The sequence below is a fragment of the Trichechus manatus genome, unplaced genomic scaffold (genome assembly GCF_000243295.1).
Source record: "Trichechus manatus latirostris isolate Lorelei unplaced genomic scaffold, TriManLat1.0 scaffold00073, whole genome shotgun sequence".
NCBI classification, from domain to species: Eukaryota; Metazoa; Chordata; class Mammalia; order Sirenia; family Trichechidae; genus Trichechus; species Trichechus manatus.
The window spans coordinates 9165094-9176333 of record NW_004444009.1 but is presented as its reverse complement, the minus strand read 5'-3'; the positions used below and the strand labels follow the sequence as shown (position 1 = coordinate 9176333).

The 11240-nt window shown below is 39.3% G+C and overlaps 1 protein-coding gene across 1 annotated transcript; it reads right to left on the bottom strand.

The window, feature by feature from the left end:
* Positions 1-3740: 3740 nt before the first annotated feature.
* Positions 3741-10612, bottom strand: SIKE1 (suppressor of IKBKE 1). Its single transcript, XM_004380366.3, has 5 exons — positions 10359-10612; positions 10025-10130; positions 8997-9139; positions 7830-7943; positions 3741-4977 (listed from the first exon to the last, which is right to left on the bottom strand). Exons 1-5 carry the CDS (start codon positions 10515-10517, stop codon positions 4876-4878), a joined length of 624 nt encoding a protein of 207 aa, XP_004380423.1. The 5' UTR covers positions 10518-10612; the 3' UTR covers positions 3741-4875.
* Positions 10613-11240: the final 628 nt, after the last annotated feature.

Here is an 11240-nt window from a genome sequence, read left to right as displayed (position 1 = left end):
TCCTTCAATTTGGTTTCGTGCTTATATAGCAATATGACTGCTTATAGTGAAATGTGTCTAATATAAACAAGGAAGATGCAGAATTAAAAATTAGGAAGTCAAATAATAACAAGGGTTTTAAAAATGTTTAATTTTATTATATGTATGTATGTATGTATCTCTAAACAATGTGCTGTATCGTCACAGAATGGAATATTTTACATCAATAAAAATGGATGACAGTTACATACAATAAAATGGATGAATCTTAGAAACAATGTTGAGTGAAAAACTCAAATCCTTGTAGACTGTATACAGTACACCATTTTTATAAAATTCAAAAAGGTGCAAAACTAAAAAGTATGTCATTTTAGGGAAAACAAATATTTTAGGCCTTTTTACATATGTGATAAAACTTTAAAAAAGGAGCAAGGGAGTAGGGAGGGATAGAAGAGGAGCTCAAATAAGTAAATGGAAAGTATGGGTAATGTTCTAATTCGCAAATTAGATGATGAGTTATTATGCATGATCATTTATTTGGTTGTCACATTTATCATTTTATAAGTGTAAGTACATTAAAAATGTAAGTGCAAAAATATGCCCAAAGTGTTGACCATATTCACATGGTTGTTTTTAAAATTATTTTTTTTACTAGTCGGGGTTCTTAATATAGGCAATTCGGATTTATTTCAGCATAAAATAATTGTACTAAAAGGTTATTAGGTAGTTCTCAGGAGCTCTAGGACAGCTGGAAAACCAGAATTAGAGGCTACATAGCCTCTTATCATGTCAGAGAGTTTCTTCAGTTAAGGCTCCACTGTTTCGCACAGAAACTACAGCTTACACCATTGGCTTTGCTGAAACTGGATAGTGGATGTTGTCACAAGAACCATTTTTGCTGCTCCTCTGTGAAGCTGGACGTAGCAGCCAGTGCTGTTGGTCATCACCTTCACTCAAGGGATTCTGCATGGTTCCCTGCCTTCTTTGCATCACTAACCTTAAAGTTTAAGGCAGATGTATCTTCCCTAGCTGCAAAGGAGCTTGGGAAATCATGTATCTGGCGCTTTCAAATTCTTTCAGAGGTAGGATGGCTCTGCTCACACATAGGATGGGAGTCTGGGTACTGACTGATGTAATGACTGATGTCTGTCACAGCCCATTCTCTTTCAGCTCTTACACTTATTAAAAAAAAGTTTCCACACAACATAATTGTACTCTGTGTAAAAGGATTTGTGTCAGACACTGTTTGTTAGTTGCTTTCTCAATTTCCTCTTTGTAAATATAATAGTGATTTTATTTGGGGCAGCAATGTACCCAGTTCTCTCTTGCTGATAAGTGGCCATGTGATAGGTCAGGCAAATAAGACATGGGGAAAATTGTTTGGGATTTCTGGAAAAGCTTTGCTTTTCCTGATAGAAGTGGATACACAGAGCTGGCACAGGCCATTTCTCACATCCCACCCCCATCCCCCCGCCTTCAACTGGGGCATGATATCTGGCGTAGCAGCAACCTTCTTATAACCACAAGAAAACAGCATGAGGGACAAAGGCCAACATGCTAAAGAGGCAGATCTGAAAAGAACTGCACCCTTTCCTGCATGGAGTAAGGATCACTGAACTGATTAAGCATTACTCCTGCCAGTTGCAGACACACGTACTTTCAACTACATCATTCTAGAAAACAGATTACAAGTATATCTCGTTAGTTAAACCTCTGGAGCTCTGGCGGCACAGTGGTTAAAGTGATCAACTGCTAATGGAGCCCTGGGCGCAGTGGTTAAAGCAATTGACTGCTAATCGAAAAGATTGGTGGTTTAAAACCACCAACAGCTCCCTGGGAGAAAGATGTGGCAGTCTGCTTCCGTGGAGATTTACAGCCTCGGAAATCCTATGGGGTTGCTATAAGTCAGAATCGACTTCACAGCAGTGGAGGGATAGTTAAAATGTCATTCACTGAATTCATGATACTTTTAAAATATATATATGGGCTGTAGTGTTTCTTTTGCACTATTAATAAAAATAGATTTTGCTAATCAAGAACCACTTGAACTCAGCAATATTTGGCATTTAAAGGCAGCATAACTTAGTGGTTAAAAATGTGTTGAGTCTGCCTGGGTTTGAATTTTGGACAAAAACCTCTTTGTGCCTGAGCATCTGTAAGATGAGGTACAGTTGAAATGCAGATTATATAATACCTGACACATAGTAAAGCACAAAATAAATGATATTTTTGGGAATACCATCCACTTTTTGCTTTTGTGACACCAAACTTTCCTAGTTCTCCTATCCATTTGTTGTTTCTATTGGATTCTCAAGTTAAAATAGTTCCTCCTCTGTATTCTATACATACTTACATCAAATTTATCACACTGCATTGTAATTATATGCATACTTGTCTCTCTTTCTAGACTTTTCTTTGAAGTGTCAATGCTTTTTTTTCTATTCATAACTCCTAATGAAATGTCTGGCACAAAGTAGATTAGATATTCTCAAACTAGCGTCCTTGGAGTTACCCGGGATGCTTACTAAAATACAAATTCCTGATCTCCATCCTCAAATTTCTCTTTCAGTAGGTTACTGAACCACATTTCAAGAAACAGATCTTAAAATGTGTAAATAAAACTATGCATGAAGTATTAATGTAAGTCAAGGTAATAAGGTAAATATCGACATATTTAAATGTTTTTCAAAATACTTCCAAACCTAGGTGTTTATAATTTATGATTTCTAATCATGGTATGAGGATACCTCTAAAAGCACTTCAGCAACAACTATTTGTACAATTGTACTGCTGAATACATTTATGAAAATCTCCTTTGACTGACAAAATTGCTTAATATATACACACATATATATACTGTATACATATATTTATGAAAAACCCTCTGCACTTCCCAGTATCAGACTCATTACTGAGTAAAATCAGCTAATCTTCTCAAAGTTAGGTTTTTATTAGAGAATTTCATACCAAGATTTTGCAAACCAGTCAAAGTCCTCCATCCACTGCAAAAGCAACTTTATTATAATCTACTCAAATTAAAGTCAAGGGCATACCTATGGAGGGTGCTGAAAGCCCTCCATATTGCCTTTGGACTCATACTTTAAGCTTTCCATTTGTCAGGGGTAAAAGTTAACATAATTTATTCTGAAACCTGAGATGTAAAAGACTTTATAAATAGCTCTAAAGGTACATAACAGCAAATGACAAAAGGGACATGTTATACCTTAATGAGCCATCTGATTATCTCCACTGTGACATCTGGTGTGGGGTACCTGCCTCCTGTATGGACTCGTGGGACACATGGCGGCACCAAGGGCATACTTCAAGGCAAAAAACTGCACTAAAAGTCCTGGGGACTAGCAGTAGGTCCTCTCAAATTAAGAGTGAAGACACCAGGCCACAAAGTGACAACTCTCAGCACCAGAGAGACTAAAAGTTTACTTATTCATGGGAAATAAAATAGAAATGCCTACACTTAGGAGTGGACACGTTTTTCAGTCAAATTCTATGCAGGGTACTGAACAGAAATTTGTGAAACCTGATGACATATACCTATTTATTCAAGTCCACCACTTTAAGGAAAAGTCCAATGCTATAACTGGCATCAGTTGCGTTTAGGGTATCTTGGAGAGATTTTGTTTCTTTAGCTGGAATTAACTCTTTGACTGTACAAAAGAAATTTTACATCACATAAAGCACTAGCAAAAAAACTTAATACTGTACCTGTATGGTGCTTAGTGTTGCTGGAAAATATTGACAAGTTTAGCATTCATAATTTCATTTATTTGTGGAAAAACCTAAAAATAGTATAATGAAGTAATTTGTATAATTGGGATGAGGGAATGAGTTGATGAGTAAGCCTAGGTGACCACCCAGTATTTGAATCTCAACATTGCTTTGTTGTTGTCTATATAACATTATGGATATAGTAATTCTCATTAGGTGATAAAACTTTGTTTCATTTAGAAAAAAAATGGATCCAAAAAGAAAGCCAACTACTAGTGCTAGCAATAAAAGACATCTAGGTGATGGTTCTTAATTGTAAAATGTAGTAGCTAAGAACTATGATGTAAATAAGTCTACTATGTGCTCTTTGCACTGGGTAAATTACCTAAGTTGAAGATTTCCTAGTAGGACATGAATGAAAAACTGAGTACTTAGAATAAGTAAAAGCTACTTTTAGCATTTGAAGTAAGCATGCGTGTGCGCACGCATGTACATACAAGTTTCTCAGCATTCTCTGAATATGACAACTATACTACGACTGGAAAAAAACAGTTAACTTATTTCCAAGTATGTTTCCTGGGGACTAGCAGTAGGTCCTCTTGAATTAAAGAGTGAAAACATAAGGCGACAAAGTGACAACTCTTAGCACTAGAGAGACTTAAAACTTTCAGAGCTGAATGACATTACAAGTCAGAGAATCTCAGTCTAGTTCTGTGGAACCATTATCATTTTTGTTAAATGGGAAAAATCCAGGTATATGCAAAACAGATTTTAAAAGTTGCATCTCTTTTTGAAGTTCTTTAGAACTGCATTTTACAATCCTATGTAAAATAAAATTACTGGTTTACAATAAAATGCTTTAAGTTTCGGAGATGTGAAAAAACTAAAATGAACTGAAAACAGTTAATGTAAACTAAGGTCCCAGAAGTGAGAATTAAAAGTAGTCTCTTGGAGAAAGGAATGGTGAAATTCAGTGTGTATTCTCACTAACACACTAGAAAACTGTTTTGTGGGCAGCCGACATTGACTAGCAATTCTGAACTGCCACCTGGTACCTTTAATCAACATTAAATCACGCCTGAGGCAAGACACTGAACAGATTATACTTCAATGGAAACATAATAACTTCTTTCCTTGATAGACAAGGTCCATTAGCATTCAGGAGGTGAGTTATTTGATGGCTTGGGAAGCAGTGTCCATTGAGTCTTCTTTTCTGACTTGAAGAGACTCACTGCTGATGGACAACAATTCTCGAAGTTCCTTATTCTCAAGCTGGAAGAAAAAGGGTGTATGTTCATTTCAAGTATTTTTACTGTCAAAATGGATCAGAATACTTTGTTATGGGCCATACAGACATATTAAAAGTTCTAAGGAAACAAAAAACCCACTGGCTGATAACTTCCTAAAATACTACTTATTCATTCAACAAACATTTACTGAGTAATTTCTATATGTCAAGTGTTAGGTGTACAAAGATAAATAAAACAAGGTCTCTCTCCACTTTAGAGATTCACTATTTGTCATACTCTTCATGGTTCCCACAGGTTTACTATTATTTCTTCCATCTTTCAAATTCCTAATAATCTTGTCAGGAAAACAGAAGAAACTTATTGAGCATATGGCCAGGCATCGTGTGGGTACTTTACATATGTTACAACAATCTGTAAGGTGGGTATCATTGCTGACAACGGCATTCTATTTAAGATGAGGACACTGGCTCAGAACTCAAAAAACTTGTTCATACTCAGACACTAGGACGTGGTATTGCTGGGGTCTGAATCCAATGCTATGCTTTTTCCATTTACAGTATGAAGTAAACTTGTCCCACATTCCCCTAAAGCTGTTTGCATAACTAGGGTAAAACAGGGTGCAGTGTGACTGCTTTTGTGTGGCCTTTCTAGTCATGGTCTTGTAACTCCCACCCAAATGAACGGGCAGGACCATACAGATAGGGATTGGAACGGGATTGGTCAGTTTTGCCATCCTGCTGGAATTGAAATGAGCTATCCCATAGGTGGGAAAGAGAATCCCACCACTGCCAGGGAAGAAGAGCCAGGAGCTGGTGAGTCCTTTGGACCTGAGATCCCTGTGCTGGGAGGCTCCTGGGACCAGGAGACAGTGAGCAAGCTGTAACCCTGAAGATGGTGAGGAGTGGTGGCAGCAGAGACCCGGCAACACAAGTTGGCATGGTGGGCTTCCTGGCCCACGGAGAGACAAAGCTGAGTGTCTTTGGGCAGAGGCCTAGGGCCAGGAAGCACGTGTGAGCATGGCTGGGAAGAGGCTGTCCTGATGGAAAAACTGGATCCTTGAGTGTTCCTGAGCCTGAATTACAACCTGTTGCTTTCCTAATAAACCCCATAATCGTAAGTATCGTCTGTGAGTTGTGTGTGGCCACTGCAATGAATTATCAAACCCAGCAGAGAAGTAGTGAGTACTGTGGGAGGGACAGTTGGTGTCTGAACTGGTAAAGATGGTAGAGAGAGAAGGCATGTCTGACTTCCGCCTCATAGGAATCAGCCTTGGACTGCTGATCTTGACTCTCCTTTCCCCTTGTGAAGTTGGAGGTCAGATGCTGCCCCCATGCTGGTTTTACACAGGACAGCATTGACAAGGTTGTTCTTTCATTTAACTAGCTGGTAATTCCTACTTGGGACCTTGCCATTCTCTTTAATTTCCAGATAGCGCAGCTTGCACTCTTTATCCTTATTTTCTCTGCAGGAAATTCTGGTAAACCACTGCATTTTCAGGCTTCACCCAGAGGTCATCTGCCATATAAAGGACTTCCCTCAGTACTCTGTATATCTCTCCTGGCACTTATATACCATTTCATATCATGTGAGTACTAGTCTTATTCCCTCCAGTAGACTCTGAGTTCTAATGGGCAGGGACCCTATCTTTTTCTCTGGTATTTCTCAAAGGGACCATGACAGAACCTTGTAATATGCAGCACTCAAACCATCTACTGAAATGTTTTTTACTTTATTTTACAGGCACACTAACACCCCAGGTGTTTCTTTATAATGTATTTGTTTTTAAAATATCAAGAACTATATGGCTTATAAAACAAATGGCAGTCCCTTGGCTTTATTCCTACGAAGGCAACCACTTTTAACACTGTGGTAGATTAATTATTTTTGTATGGGGCCTTTCTAGCCATAGCCTTGTAACTCCCACCCAGGTGACTGGGTGGGACTGTGTGATAATTGTGGCCCACCAAGGGAATTGGTCAGTTTTGCCTTAAAAGAGAGCCAATCCCAGAGCAGGAGGAGAAGCCTACCACCAAGGAAGGAGAGACCCAGGAGAGACCCGGCAACAGGAGACGATGTGGTGGGCTTCCTGGCCCATGTAAAGAGAGAGCTGAGTACCTTAGGGCAGAGACTGAGGGCCAGGAAGAGGTGTGCCTGTGATCACAGGTGGGGAGAGGCTATCCTGATGGAAGAACTGTATCCTGAGTGTTCTTGAGCTTCCCTAATAAAGCTCACCATCGTGAGTGTCATTTGTGAGTTCTGTATGGCCACTGCAATGAATAATCGAACCCAGCAGAGAGGTAGAGAGTGCTGTGGGAAGGACGGTGGGTGTCAGAATTAGTAAAGATGGTGTAGAGAAGAGGCTTGTATGGCCTCCGCCTCATGGGAGTTAGCCTTGTGCTGTTGATCTTGGTTCTCCTTCCCCCTTGTGGGGTTGGAAGAGGTCAGACACCCCCCTGCCCACGCCATTTTTACAAACACTTTTACCTATTTCTTTTGGTATTTACTTCCATAATCCTGAATAACATGCCTGTACTACAACTCCTGATCATCAGTTTTAGACATTATCTGTTGACTTCCTATTATGGAAGATGAGGAATTTTAGCTCACATATAACCAGTCCCTTCCACTCTCTCCACCCTCCTAATGTGACAATATTTCAACTACCAGCCAATCTGTAGTTAGTATTTTCACTGTTTGCTACCTATCACATTTCCTTTCTTAAAGAAGGTATAGAGAAGGAGTTTTAATTTTAAATCATGAGCACACATGAAGCATGAATACATTACAGTGACAGAATAGTGATAACATACATGTCTTCCAGACTCCATGAAAACTTCCTGAAATATGGTGAAGCTAAAATAGCAACAATCTTACCTCTAATTGGGCTAGTTTTTCCTGAACCTTACAAAACTGGTCATCATCCACCTGAACTGCTTTTCTCATCACTTCTCCCATTTCACAGATTCTGTCAATTTGACTTTCAATTTCCTGTGATGGTATTAAGAAAGAAAAGGTGAAAAAGTAATTTTTCTACAGATATGAAGCTCATGAGAACATATGCATTATGATTTAAAAAGTTCATTTGATCTATGCTACAGAGGTTACAATGAAGCTTCACTATATAATCTGAGTCCTCAGGAGTAAAGCCATAATAAAGTGGCCGTGTAATACAAATAATTTTAGTTTTAAAAAAGTCAGTTCTAGTGTAACCATTGGATGTTGGACTATATCTCTAAGTGGCTGTTTAACTTTAGTTTGAACAGTTTTACTGGCAGGAAGCTTATAACATTCCAGGGTGCCTTTTTCCATCTTTGGACAGCTCAGAAAGTTTTCCTGTATCATCTAAATTGTTTCCTTAAGGGTCAGTAAATTGGTAAAATTCATTTTCCTCCTCTAGATGAAAGCCATTCAAATGTCTAAATGGAGCTATCCCTATTCCCTAAGACTTCTGTTAAGTTAGTAAAGTCAATAGAATCTAAGATGAAATTTCTCTCTCACTAAATTCCACTGTAGCAAACAGCGAGGTTCCAATCTATTAATCCAGGATTAAATGATATGGTACATGTGAATGTACCATGACAACTATGAAGCACCCTATAAACATAAGAACAATTACTGGGTCTCCCAAATTAAATCATAAGCATCCTAAGTGTAGAAACTATGCTACATGTATTTTTTAAACAACACTATTCTCCCCTGACAATACAGTATGATGCTATATAGTTCAGTTTGACACTTACAACACTAACTGGCATTATGTTTCGTGAAAGAGCTAACCATTCCTTAACATCCTGAAAAAAGATCTTGGTATGGTAGAGGGAGGCAAGGGAACCCTGGCCCACTCAAATAAAAGGAACTGAGTACCTCCTCACCCCCTTCTTTCTATTCGTATCTTTACAAAGCTAAAACAAAATAAACAGCAAATGTGATAAATAGGAAAAGAAAACAAGGTTATTTTTCTTTGAAAACAAACACAAAATTTAAAATAATTTCCAGATTTCAATTCAGTTGATTTGGAATTTACTCATTAGAGTTTCTTACTGCAGAATGGGACTGGTGAGCTTTCAGGACTGGTTCAGCATCCACTGCTTTTTTAGCAACCATCAACTGTAACATCTGTTTCCGGTACTTGCTCATGATGAGTTCCAAGGCATCCTGGTGTTCCTCCAAGGAAACCCATAGCTCTATAAGAAAATAAAACAACTTGCAGCGATGTCTGAGAAACAGCTCCTAAAACCAAATGCTTTACAGTTGGAATTTTATGACACTCCATGAGATACTGTGAATCCAAAGTTGTAAATCAATGTTTAAGTCCACAAAACCAAACAGCTAAGGTTTATGTGAAAAATAACTTCCTAGGCAGACACCATAGTCTAGTAGAAACACCACTGGGTGTGGGATCAGAAGACACAGGTTTCAGTTCGGTTCTGTGACTTACTAGCTTAATACCCTTGGGCAAATCATTTAACCTCTCTGAATCTATTTCTTATCTGCAGTACTGTAATAATAAATACTAGGCTTGCCTACATCACAATGAAGATAGGAGAATACAATCTGAAATTATATGTGAAAACCTTCTGTAAACTAATATACAAGTAACTATTAATACTACTATCATTAACAATGCAGTCATCATGTCTAAGAACATATATCCTGAGGATAAAATTCTGTTTACACCTTAAGCAAGAACATTAAATTTAAAAAAAACTTCAATTTTAACTTTAATGTTTATTTCAATTACTATTTAAACATTAAATTCTAAGCCCTTTGAGGATGTGAACTCTTTTGTTATGCAAGCCTCTATCCGGGGATATTTAAACATGCCATGCAATAATTCAACTCTATTAAGAACCTCTTTGATGAGCTGTCTATAAATACTAAGTCAGATGACCTTGAAAAAGATAATTTAACAATTACACTGTATCCTTACTGGGCCAGCACGGGATACTCCTTTTAAAAGCATTTATCTGGAAATACATATACGATGTGCATTTTTGTTAAGGCAGTTCTGCAAGAATTTCTGAACTGCTAGGAAAAAAAATCATAACTACACAAAAAGCCTGACTAACCTCTGTTTTCCTGTTGCAAGTCTCTAATCTGTGTGTTCTCTTGGGACAGCAGAATGTGAGGCTTGTATTTAGACATGTCCTTCACATCGGATGCATCCTCTTGATACTGGACAAACAGAAAGACAGACTAAGCGCGCCGAGAACAGCGGCGGATACAACTGAAGACGTAGGAGTCAAGAGCTCCAGGCAGTATTCTCAGTCCCAACTCGGCAGATGCCTCAGCGCAGCCTTCTAAGGCCGGGAACAAATTCCACGCCGAGTTCCCAGTTTACCTCGCACTCCACACCTGAAGCGCCCAGAACCCGAGGGCACGAATCCCCCCTCTCTGCCTGACCTGGTCCGGAAGAGCCGCCCCAGCCTCACGCATAGCTGCCACCCGCCGGTGCAGTGCCGCCGACTGATCCACCAGCGACTCGGCGGCCGCGTCGTGCTCCCGCAGCCTCTCCAGCAGAGTCTTGGCGTCCGTCAGGATCTTTTCGATGGTGCAGGTCATAGCCGCTGCTCGACCTCGCCTGCCCAAACCGCTCACATACGCGATTCGCTCAGATCTCCCTTGAACCCGTCTCAGCGTAACATGCGTCACTTCCTGATAAGTTGGGAAACCGCCTCGGCCGCCGGGATCTACGCGCCTGCGCAATGACAGCCATGTCCGCAGGTTGACCTGCTTTAACCAGCGGCTTCGCTGCAGCCCCGTCCTTTGCAGAGCTGGAGGCCCGCCGCTGCCACGCCCTTGTTTGCCTGTTCCTACAGCATGATGGGTTTATCTTTTTTCTACTGGCTTTTGGTTGATGTGGATTTCTTACTTAGCCATCGTTATGCCCGGCTTTCCTATTTTTCTTTTTTTAAATTCAATTAGTACATTGAAAATAAAATTAGCCAGTACAACAATAACTTTTGTGCTATTTGTTATATTCGTTCATATGAGTTTTCTTTGTCAAGTTTGTATGTCAAACTTTGTATTTTTTCATTCATTAATTTAATAAATATTTTTGGGGAGCCTTCTTTGTTCCAGGCACTGTTTAGTCTTTGGGAACACAGCAGAGAATAAGACACAAGGTCTCTGCCCTTAAAGAAAAGAAAAGAAAAAAACCCCAAGACCACATGTGTTACAGAGTAGAACTGTTCCATAGGGTTTTCTTGGCTATAATCTTTATGGAAGCACATGACCAGTTCATCAGGCCTTTCTTTCACGGAGCTGCTGGGCAGATTCGAACCA

Bases quoted from the DNA above. Each gene is read 5' to 3' on its own strand.
- SIKE1 (XM_004380366.3), bottom strand. From the start codon at position 10,517: ATGACCTGCACCATCGAAAAGATCCTGACGGACGCCAAGACTCTGCTG. The intron at 9,140-10,024 runs GTTAGTCAGGCT...ATTTTCTTATAG, and splicing joins CTTGCAACAGGAAAACAGAG to AGCTATGGGTTTCCTTGGAG. The intron at 4,978-7,829 runs GTAAGATTGTTG...TTTTTCTTCCAG, and splicing joins AAAAACTAGCCCAATTAGAG to CTTGAGAATAAGGAACTTCG.